We start from the raw sequence: 12,181 nt of genomic DNA on the forward strand, positions 1-12,181 counted from the left end.
AATCATGTGTTGTATTAACCTGAAGTGCTATAATTGTGAAATGTGCTAGTAGTAAAACGTGATGTATTTTAGGCCAGTGACAGGTAACATGGAGAATTAAGCGTAGAAAGTGAATGTAACTAGCAGAAAATATTAACGTGAAGAACCTGTGTTGAGCAACTGACAATTATTCATGTATTACACAGGCTTATGAATTATGACATTTCACACATAGGTAAATGCATTAGTGGGAATTACATTGATGTTATGTGGAACTGTAAAGTTCATGATGCTTTCTTATGATGGCTAATTTTGTAGGCCTGCAATGAAAGTCCCTGAACACTTTTGCTTTAGATTTAATAATTTGAATCTCATGTGTCATGTGGAATCTGTTCTTTCTCACATTTTGTGTTACAGGTGGAGAAGTGCTTCTACTAGATAGCATAATGCTTTTGTTTTACAAGTCAGGCAATGAGAGAAGAAGTTACAATTGTGAGTCTTGAGTCGATAAAGGAAGGTGGTTGTGCTTTACGCAGGAGAAGGGCTGGGAACCAAGGACACATTGTATCAATGAAGTTACATTGTGGGCACCGTGGAAAAACACTTTCAGGACTGTACTCAGGATAGACGGCGTGATTCAAACTGCACCATGGGACTGCCAACTGGGGATAACAGGTCGCTGGAAGTAGGTACAGTGTGCCACTTCTGCTTTGCCTTCAGAGAGACAGCATCCTAGAATGAGCTCTTTCTTGCAATGGTAGCTTTATGCTACTTGACCCATTGATGCTGGAGAGACTTCTTAGGAAGACTACATGCACTAAAACCTTTTAATCAGGTCCTTGGGAATGTTTAAGTAGGGATGTCACTTTAGCGTTAGAGTAGGGAAAGAATAAATGCTTTTCACTCATATACCCTCGATGCAGGGAAATTTGGTCTCCTTCTTCCTGATTTTCTGTATTCTACTTCTTGAACTAATTGTGTTGTTTATGCTGCACCAATTGAACTAGATGCGCAGATTTGGCTCATGCTAATTCCTTTGTATTTCTATATCCTCGTGTTGAGGTGTCTTTATGTGCAGCTAATTTTGGCTTTGTAATAAACTAACTAATCTTCAGTAGTGGTCCGTGGGTTATAACGTGTTAAGGAGAATTATTGTTTAATTTATTGCTTCGCTAACGACTTTTCTCCCCTTTACACTGTCATGCCGCGAAAAAGAACAATCGGATTGTGACTATAGAACAGGTCTATAACTTATGGGCCCGGCCAATTCAACTGGGACGAGGACAAGAGGCGTAGTGCTAAGGTATGATATCAAACCTCACTGCAACACAAAAAAAACACTAATTCGTAAAAACGAATGGGCCCCAAATCTTCCCCACTAACCTTGACCTCTAACTCCCTAGTCGGAGCTTACTCTCCATTCTCTCTCTATTGGACCCACCAATCATTCACATAACCTAGCACACCCCACACCCAGCTACCTAAGATATCTAACTCGTTCTAATTCCAACACAAATAAACTACTGACAATAGAAGAATAAACTTACTAATCACAAGAACCAACCTTCTTGGTTCCCGGAGTATCGTGCAAATCGCCATAAAGTGCTTTAAAGTGTCACGAGGGGTAGTAAGCGCTATATAAATGCAAATACAATAACAGAACATACTGTACAAAACTCATTGGATGGCTCGCAATTAAATCGAGGTGTAGTGGACGGGAAATCCGCGTAAATTACGAAAAACTCAGCGAGGGCTCCGCTCTAATAACGGCGAAAAATAGGCTGTTGTCAAAATGCCGCCTGTAATAGTGTGCAATAATAAACTTACAGCACTTCTTGTCCTGTTCTTTACGCCTCTGCCAATATGGTCGGGCTTCACACGCAGGTAAGCTCCTAAAACTACATCTCCCGACGGGCGCTGCTGGGAGATCTGCACTGCGCATGCCTCGAGCTGCTGCTGTCTCGGCGGGGGCAGAGTGCACCCTTCGACGAGTAAAGATGTTGCGGTGCGGGATAGCTGCGGCCCCGGGCGCGCTCAGCAGGGTCTTCGGGGGCAAGCCGGCAGTGCCCTTCACGGCTTTGCAGTGCGCGTGGAGACCTTACAGCTCGGGACAGGTGAGACCTTTTGTGTCAAAAGTTAAGAGGGGTAGTGACAGGAGTCCTGAGGCAAGTAATGCTACGAGGTCGGGAAAGTAGGACAAGGCAGATGAGTCCACCAGGTTTCCATGGAAACACCCCAAAGGAGGAAGGGGTCTGTGCCTGGCCGCTGTTGTTGGGCCAGCCACAGGTCATGCAGTACCCACAGTGCTCGGAAGTGGGCACCCTCGCAAGACAGCCTCAAATCAGCAGCATAACTGATAATAGTACCCAGGGCTTTAAGTGGAAAGAAACAAGCTTGTGTGTGTGTGTGTGGGGGGGGGGGGGGGGGGGGGGGGGGGGGGGGGGGGGGGGGGGGGGGGGGGGAGAGTGTCCCTAAAAGGGGAGGTGGCTATAAAAGTAAGGCGGGCGTAAACATGTACACTAAAATTCCTGTAGAGACACCCCACTGACACAATTGTCTAGATTCACAACTGAAACTGCCATATGTGTGTTCTGAACACCTCTTTGCCCCACTGACAAGCACTCCGAAGATACTCTCACTACCTTCGGCCACAACTCGATTGTGTCCCCTTATAACCACCTAGAAGCGAATAAAACCAAATTATGCACTAGACAAGAGCAATATGCTGCCTGAAAACAACTGAAAGTGTAACAACATTCCGGAACAATGTTATGTTATGTTATGTTATTTGTCTTTTTGTATAGCGCAGTGGTTACTCAAAAAGAGTGTCCCGGCGCTTTAGGTAAGGCGGACAGATTTCAGAATAACACAACATAGATAAAAGAGGTGAGGAATCAACAGAAAGAAACAGAGCTACTGGCAGACCTATTGAGAAAACAGCCAGGTTTTGAGACCTCTTCTAAAATCAAGGAGGGTAGTCGCCCCCCGCAAAGGGAGCGGTAATGAATTCCACATCTGTGGAGCCAGAAGACTGAAGGAGCGACCCCCTAGGCGGGCCCTCTTCACGCGCGGAACAGCCGCCAAAAGTAGAGATTCCGACCTCAACGAGCGAGTAGGGTGGTAAAAGATCAGTCTCTTTTGGAGATGTTTAGCTCCCACAGCATGGAGCGCTTTATAGGCCAGGGTCAGAGCCTTAAAGGCAATCCGTTTGCGGATGGGTAGCCAGTGAAGCGTCACCAACAACCCAGAGACGCTGGTACGTCTACTTAGGCCAAAGATGGCCCTGGCCGCCGCGTTCTGTACAACTTGCAGCCTCTGCAGCAGATACTCTGGCAGGCCCAGGTAAAGAATGTTGGCATAATCCAACCTGGAGCCTATCAGGGCCTGCACCGTCAGCCTCTTGTGCTCCTCGGACAAGAGAGGCAGAAACTTCCGCAACATTTTTAAAAGGCCGAAGCAGGTGCCGGTTACCCCCAGGATCTGGGCTTTCATCGTCAGCCCCTTGTCCATCTTCACCCCCAGGTTTTTAGCCATGGGAGAAGAGCCGGACGGAGGGAACATGTCGATGGGCCACCAGGCCTGCCAGCAGGGCTCCGTGTCGCATTTGAAGAAGAGTACCTCCGATTTGTCGGAATTGCACTTGAGGCTGTGCAGTTGGAACCATGCGAACACAGCCCCAAGGCAATTCTGGATACTCTCCCCGTCAAAGTCAGCCCCCCTCTCACAGGAGAAGAGGAGCTGGGTGTCGTCGGCATACGACACGATCCAGGCACCAAATGACTCCACCACCGCCGCCAAAGGGGTCATATAGATATTAAAAAGGGTCGGGCTCAATATAGAGCCCTGAGGGACCCCGACTCCCAGAGGCGGCATTACAGCGGTGTCAGATGATGTCCAGATCGTTTGCCGGCGGCCGGCCAAGAAGGAAGAAAACCATTTGAGCACCGTCCCCCGCAGGCCAATCTCAAAGAGTCTTGCGAGCAGGCCCTCATGGGGGACGGTGTCAAAAGCCGCCGACAAGTCCAACAACACCAGCATGACTTTGCCCCCCGGTATCCAGCACCCCTTTAATGGTTTCCGAAACCTCCAGGAGCGCGGTCTCGGTGCTGCGATTTGAGCGGAAGCCCGACTGGGAGTCATGCAAGATCTCATGGGACTCCAAAAAATTGGAGAGCACCGACTGAACGTGCTTCTCCAAAATTTTTACAAGAGCCGGCAGCAGCGAAATTGGCCTATAATTGGCTGGGGCTTTCGGGTCAAGTCCCGGCTTTTTAAGCAACGGGATGACCATTGCCTGCTTCCATGCTGGCGACACCTCTCCCAAACTCAACGAAAGGTTGAGAAGAGGGTGAGCCAGCGGATTGACCACCTCCGCCAATTTACCCAGGAGCTTAGCTGGGCAGGGGTCAAGCGGAGACCCAGATTTTAAGTTGCCCATAAGCGCTAGGGAAGCGGAGGCTGGCAGAGATGGAAACTCAGCCAATATGGCGCCCTGCATAACTGGGGGAAGCGTACCCGCCTCGGGCATCGGTAAAGTGACCGGTCCACTCGATAGAAAGGAGTCCTGGATGAGTTTGATCTTGCCTGTGAAAAAACACGCAAGATCCGTCGCCCAGGATTCTGCGGGGCCCTCTTCCGAGGTGGTAGTCCGAGGTGAGATGAATTCTCGAACAATAGTAAAAATCTCCTTACTAGAGTTTGACGCTGCATCGATTCTCCCCGCAAGATAGGCTTTTTTTTCGAGGCGGATGTCCCGGTGGTAAGCTCTAACCACAGCCTTATAGGCAGACCTGTCCTTACTGTCATAGTGTGCCCGCCAGGCCCTTTCGGCTACCTTGCACTGCTGCCGCGTAGCCCACAGAGCAGTGGTAAACCAAGGGGCCGAGACCCGCTTAGGTGTCGGGCGGGGGGGCAGAACAGGGGCCAGGTCATTCAGCCTCTCCGTCAGCCATTTTTGCAGGGACTCCAAGTCTCTCTCTAGCTCGCCAGACAAAGGGCAAGGGTGAGTCGCAGCGGCCTGAGCCAGCATCTCAGGGGTCACCCTGCTAAATGCTCTACAGGCTCGTCCCCGCTGCTGTGAGACAGGGTTAGGCGCCCTGACATTGCCGCTGATTACAAATTTGGCAAGCCAATGATCCGACCACAGGACCGGAAGAATCTCTTTCACTACCAAAGGAGAAGTCGAGAAGACCTGGTCAAGGGTATGCCCCTTATCGTGGGTCGGGCCCTGCAAATGCGGGGTAAGACCCAGCGGCGTCATAACCTCCAAGAGCTTAATAGCGGCGGGGTCCGACGGATCATCCATCCGGATGTTAAAGTCCCCCGCCACTAAGCAGTGTTCTGCTCTCAGGGCTAAACCCACCAACACCAAATCAAGGTCGGCAAAAAACGTCCCAAGCGGACCAGGGGGGCGGTAAACTAACAGTCCCTTGACTGATTGATGCGGCGCTAGCACGATTGAAAAAGCCAGCGATTCCGAGCCGCGGATGTCCTCAGTAGGCAAGATGGTACAGGGCGTACCCTTCTTTACCACCAATGCGACCCCGCCACCCCTGCCCTTTGCTCTGTCCTTCCTGAAGATGTCAAAATCAGGCGGAATGGCCATAGCCACATCCGGATTGGACGCTTCACCCCACCAAGTCTCCGTCAACATAAGACAGAGTGGCTTCTCGGTCTCGAGGAGCTCAAAGATGTGTTGCGCATGGCAGCGAGCAGATCTGGTGTTTAACAGCATGCAGGCATACTCAGCACCAGCTATGTCAATAAGCGGGGCTGATGACAGAACCCGGGTAGGATGCCAGCCACAACCCGGACATCGCGACTTACCCCTATAGCGGCGCGGAAAGACAGTGCAACAGCAGCTCTCCCTAACATTCAAGGAGCGCAACTCCGTAAAGGAGTACCGCACCAGATGAGCGACCAGATTACTCATTCTCGGTGAAACAAGAATTGGCAACGCCATTAGGTCCTGCCTATGCAAGATCTATTGACTTTGCCAATATGTTTTAGCAATATTGAAAACCTTTGCAGCTGCTGTTCAGCATGGCTTTTTTAAAAGTAAGTGGGGTAAAGGAAAGTGGAGTGTTGTAAAGTGGAGTAGACTGGCGTACAGTAGAGTCGAGTGGTTTTGAGAGGAGGGAAGTGGAGTGTCTTGGAGCAGCGTACAATGTTGTGGAGTGATGTGGAGGGAGTGGCTTGTCGTAGAGAGGAAGTTCGTAGAGTTTAGTGGCGTAGAGTGTTGTGGAGTAGTGTAGCGGGTGTTACGTAGAGTGGCAAGCTACCCAAAACAGAAATTCTCTACCACAATGGATAACATGCGCCATACACTAATGTATACACCCAGGGAGCTGGCCTAAAGACAAAGGCATATCACAATAAAGAATTTAGAAGAATATCAAAATGTTATTAGTAGTTATTTCGCAATAGTAGATAATAGACTTTTCTCTGCCTTATTCGCTTCAGGGGCCCCCTTTGTTTGAGTGGAGTAGAGTGGCATACAGCAGAGTAGATTGTCAGAGGAATGTCAGTGGAGCAGAGTTTAATGGGGTAGAGCACCATGAAGTGGAGTCAATGGAAATCCTGTGCACACGTTAAATTAAGCCGCCCGTCTGCCATCACTTTCCACCCGGGTTATCAACCCATTGGCACTGTACTTACACCCGCACGTGCCGGGTCGGAATTATCACAGGCGTAACAATCCTTTAATCATTGATACTTACAGCCCTGAAGCGTCACGGGTCAAGTACCCGCTTGACGAAACACGTGTTGGCTGGTTGTTTCCTCAGATGTCACCCTCCTAACAGGGAGGCTCAATACATTTCACTTGAAATAAACTATTCTAATGTGTCCACTTTGTTTTATTCAAGACAATTTTACTTTTCACTACTAAAGTTTTGTACATATGCTTAATTTACCGTGTGCACAGGATTTCCATTGTATTAACTGATTGGGCCCTCGTCACTCCATGCAGAGGTTTTGGGGTCTCCTCTGATCTGTGGCACTGTTTCATAGACACTACTCTTCACTTTATTACCTACCGCTACCAGCTCAGGCGCCAATCTTCCTGCATATGTAGAAACCCTACACAGAGCCCTCACCATAGAGTGGAGTATTGTGGAGTGTTGTATAGTAAAGTGGAGTGGCCTAGAGTGGAGTGGCGTAAAATACAGACTGACATAAAGTGGATCGGTTTTGAGTAAAGAGGTTTAGAGTACAGTGACGTAGAGCAGTGCACAGTAGATTCCAGTGGCATAGAGTGGAGTGGGGCAAAGTAGACTAGAGTGGCGATTAGTTAAGTGGCATAGAGTTGTGGTGCAGAGTAGAGTGCAGTGTAATAGAGTGCAGTCATGCAGGGTAGAGTGTCAGAGTGCAGGGTTGTAGAGTGTTACAGAGTAGAGTGGTATAGAGTAGTGCAGAGTAGAGTGGTGCAGAAAGCTGTGACGTAGAGTACAGTGGTGCAGAATAGAATAGAGTGGCGTTGAATGCAGTGGTGCAGAATGGCGTAGCATGCAGTGGCATAGAGTAGAATGCTGTAAAGTATAGTGATGTAAAGTACAGAGGTGCAAAATAGTTGGCGTAGGTGCAATGGCATAGGGTGCATTGGTTTTGACTGCAGTGGCTTAGAGTGCAGTGGCTTAGAGTGCAGTAGCTTAGAGTACAGTGGCATAGCATAGACTGCAGTGGCGGTGAGTGCAGTGGCATAGAGTAGATTGTTTTAGATTGGAGTGGGGCAGGATAGAGTATAGTGGTGCAGGGTTGCGAGCAGTGGCATAGAGTAGAGTGGTGTAGAGTGACACAGCATTGATTTCAGTGACTTAGAGTGGAGTGCGATGAGTAGAGTAGAGTGGCGTATAATGCTGTGTTGTAGAGTGTAGTGGTGCTCAGTAGATTGGAGTGGCTTGGAGTACAATGGCATAGAGTGCAGTAGGGTGGGGCAGAGTTGAGTGGTACAGAGTGGAGTGGCATAGAGTAGAGTGCCACAGTGTACATTGTCATAGAGTGTAGTCATGCAGAGTGAAGGTTCCTGGAGTGCAGTGGTGTATGGTGTTATAGAGCCAGCGGTATAAAATAGAGAGGCATAATGTGGAGTGGCATAGATTAGAGTTGACTGCAGTGGCATTGTTTCAGAGTAGAGTGTAGTGGCATAAAGTGCAGTGGTATAGAGTAGTGTTTCATAGAGCGCAGTGGTGCAGAGTAGATTAGAGTGGCACAGAGTGGATCGGCGTAGAGTACAGTGGCATAGAGTGGAGGGATGCAGAGTAGAGTGGTGGAGAGAGCAATATCGCAGAGTAGAGTGAAGTGGCATAGAGTGGTTTCAGGGTAGAGTGCAGAGGTATAAGAGGGAGTGATGTAGACTGCATTGGCATAGAGTGGTACAGTGGCATAGACTGCAGTAGCTTGCAGTGATGTAGAGTGCAGTGGCGTACAATGGTACAGGGTAGAGTGGTGCAGAGAGCAGTGATGTAGAGTACAGTGGTGCAGAGTAGAATAGAGTGCAGCCACATGGAGCACAATGGTTTATAGTGATGGAACGTGCAGTGATGTCGAGTGCAGTGGCATAGAGTAGAATGTTGTAGAGTATAGTGGCATAAAGTGCAGTGGTGCAAAGTAGTTGGCATCGGTACGGTGGTAGAGGCTGCATTGGTTTTGAGTAAAGTGGTATAGAGTGGATTGACTCAGAGTGTAGTGATTTAGAGTAGTGTAGTGCAGAGTGCAGTGTAGTAGAGTGGTGTGGCATAGAGTGAAGTGGCGTAGAGTAGCGGTGTAGAGTAGAGTTGCACGGTGTTGATTGCAGTGGTGTAGAGTGGCTTATAGTGCAGTGCCGTAGAGCAGCTTATAGTGCAGTGGCGTAGAGCATATTGTTTTTAGAGTAGAGTGAAGTGGTGTAGAAGGAAGTGGTGCAGGGTATAGTTTAGTGGCGTAGAGTGCACTGACGTAAAGTGCAGTGTTGCAGAGTGGAGTGGCGTAGAGTGGAGTGGCAAAGAGAAGTGGTGCATAGTAAAGTGGTGTAGAGTGGCGAGGCGCAGAGTGGCGAGGCATTGAGTGCAGTTGCATAGAGTGTAGTAGTGCAGAGGTCATTGGCTTAGAGTACAGAAGAATGGTGCAGAGTAGAGTGCAGTGGCGTAGAGTTGAGTAGAGTGGGGTTGAGTAGAGTTTAGTGGCAGAGAGTGCAGTATTGCAGAGTATACTGCGGTAGAGTGCAGTGGTGCATAGTAGAGTGACTTGGAGTGAAGTGGCATAGAGTGCAGTGTTGCAAAGTAGGGTAGCATAGAGTGGAGTTGTATGCAGGAGAGTGCAGTGGTGTATTGTAGAGTAGTGTGGGATAGATTGCATTGGCATAGAGTGGAGTAGTGTAGAGTAGAGAGGGATAGAGGTGAATGAAGTAGAGAAAAATGCAGTGACTCAGTTTGCAGTGGAGTGGCGTAGTGTGATGTAGTGCAGAGTAGAGTAGAGTAGAGTGGAGTGGGATGACGTGGAGTATGCATAGTGTGGTACCACTACTGCCTTTACAGACCACACATCTTCAATTGAAATGACGATTACATTTGCAGACACATACAGTTTTACTGATAAAATTATACAGCGCACAAAAGATAATGTGTAGAAATGTTGTCACCCAATTTATTTGTTTGATTGTCAACACAATTCATTAACAGACATTTACATTTTTGTTGTTTGCTAGAAAAAAAATCTGTACAGCCTTCCTCAAGCAGATTCACACTAGCGAGCATGATTGCCACATAAATCCTCTCACTTTGAAGTCAGAAAAATAAAAATAAACACCAAACTCCCTAGAAGACACAGCCTGACATATGACCTCTGTCTATGAATGCACAGCAAATCTGACTAGATAAGAACAAGATTTAAAGGTCTCTTTACAGATAGCAAGTTTGTGGAAGAATACAGTAAAAATGGTTTGAGCAACAGGAGGGACAAACTCGAGCTTGGTAGCCTAATGCATATAAAGCCAGCAAATAGAAAGCCAGAACATGTGACTTATAAACCACAGAGCCAATGGGAAGCAACAGGCAAAATGCAATCCTAGGTCTAATTTCTGAACGTCCCCAAAATGTCTTTAGCAGTAGCCTGCGACCTAAAAAAGGAACACTCATAGGGAATGCAAGATTAATAGCATGTGAAATATAAGCATAAACGACATGGATTACCCTGACTTTTTTTACACTACGTGTTCATTAAACATTGTGTTTTTGCATGAAAAGTTAAGGGCATGAATACAGCCCCTGAAAGAGACCCTTTTCAACGTCCATTTTAAATTACTACCGGGTCTGCGACCCAGAGGGACCCGGCCCACTTAAAGCCCTGCTAGTACCCCAAAACACATTTATCTGAACTACTGAGCTAATGTATCATAGTGTTAGGTGCCATCAGGTATAACTGTCTTATGTACATTTTATTTCTTATGGTATTGCTTTGTTGGTGTTAGCCTCCAATGAAATTGCATTTCTCCCCTAGCAATTTGATCTCTCTTGTGTTCCAGGGCATTTTAAAAGGGTGTCGCGCATTGTGATCATTCATAAATCCTTTACAACATATTTTAGTCCCAGAACGATAAAGCTCACAGGCACATATCTTTTAAAAACTTCGACCATGCCCATTTTTTTGTCTGACGTTAGCCAGGACCTTTTTGTTTTACTAAAATTATATTTGTACTATAATTCTAGGACATTTGAGTTTGCCCTCTTTTGTCCTCCCACTACAGCATGAGGAAAAGGGTCAACCCACTTAACCCTTTGCCTAACTTCATTGTGAGTGATGGCTCTTCTGCTGTGTTGTCGTTGTTGTATAATAGGAAGGCTCTGCAGCTCCCCCAACAATAAAGTTTCACAAAAAATTAAAAAACAAACATTGACAAAGCCAAAAGGCTAGCCACCAATGGCAGACTTATTGGCTTTGCCAGTGCTTGTTATTGAAATGTCTCCTACACGAAAGAATAGAGACCGAAACGTCGACGGTGGCTTTATCTACCATTGAATATTTAATTAATTTTGTGTTAGGTAGAAAAGCTTGAGCAATTGATGTAACAAGGGCTGTGTGGATTAATGGTTTTACCCTTTTACATCTTTGCTGTTTATCTTGTACCCAACTTTTTAACTTGATTTGAAAAAAAGATTAAATACTCTTTGTTTATATACACCCGTTTTTCAATCTCTTTTTGCTCTCTCTCCTGACTGATTACTCACAAGTAACAGCTTTGAATATATGTCATTTTTGTTGTTGCATAACCAGCATTAGTCGGTCCAAATCACTAAGCCCACACATTCTCATCCTTTAAGTGATTTCAAAATTCCTGTGTCTATTAAAATCCATTGAAGGTATATTTACCCCATCATACTCTTTGCCCAAACCCTCAAGGGTATACTGGGTCGCCCACTATCAATTCTGTTATTGAAATGTGGCGTAAGTTTTAATGTTCTGTCACACTGGTTTAGACAAAAAATATTATTTTAAGAAGTAACTGAAGTAATTCACATTTCTTAAAAAAGTGTGAGCAATAGTTTGAAAGTGTCTGTCAACAGTCTGTTGATGTCTAGGCTCCCATCTATATGCATTGATCAAGCTAGTAGCCAGAATAAAAATCGTCTGCCCTGTGATTTTTAAACATATTCTGTATGGTGCCAAAAGAATGGGTGGACAAAAGTAAGCCTAACTTTCCCTAAGAATATTCTGGGGACTGGGGGAATGGTTTGACTCCCAGAGTAAAAATGTAAAAAGACAAAAAATGGGGCCTAATTCTGAATTTTATAGCACAATTGTGAAATAATTTAACCAAAAAACGTTGTCCGTTATTTCTCCAGGTCACACTCTGCATTCTTATCAGTGCTGATCGAGCGCAGCCAGCACTCTTCATCCCCACCCCGTTAACGCATGTCTGCTCTCGACTTATCTGGCCGAAGTGGGGGGAGGCGGGGTACAGTTTGAGTCCAGTGTATGGCAATGTGGTGCTTGGCAATTAGAAGTCCCAGGAGACCAAATTTATGGCGTATACTAGCACCTGACCTAGGTATAGGGAGTACGCCCAAAAGACCATGTTTAACAAACGCCTTGATACCCACGTCAGTGACCTCCTACAGCACGCAGAGCACCACCCACCAAAAAGCCGAGCACAATCCCAGGTCATATGTAAACAAGCATTTGCGATGCAATAGGTTTAGCATTTACACGAGTTTAGCTATTGGCAATG

The 12,181-nt window shown here is 46.8% G+C and overlaps 1 protein-coding gene across 1 annotated transcript in view; it reads left to right on the top strand.

Annotated features, from left to right (window-relative positions):
* The first annotated feature begins 1,907 nt into the window (after window positions 1-1,907).
* AMT (aminomethyltransferase) overlaps window positions 1,908-12,181 on the top strand; it is a 214,919-nt gene continuing 204,645 nt past the window's right edge. The window contains exon 1 of the mRNA XM_086938787.1: window positions 1,908-2,093. Coding sequence (XP_086794913.1) covers window positions 1,920-2,093 — 174 coding nt within the window. The 5' untranslated portion in view covers window positions 1,908-1,919. The remainder of the gene's footprint in view (window positions 2,094-12,181) is intronic.

This window comes from Lissotriton vulgaris, chromosome 9 (genome assembly GCF_964263255.1).
Source record: "Lissotriton vulgaris chromosome 9, aLisVul1.2, whole genome shotgun sequence".
In the NCBI taxonomy this organism is placed as follows: Eukaryota; Metazoa; Chordata; class Amphibia; order Caudata; family Salamandridae; genus Lissotriton; species Lissotriton vulgaris.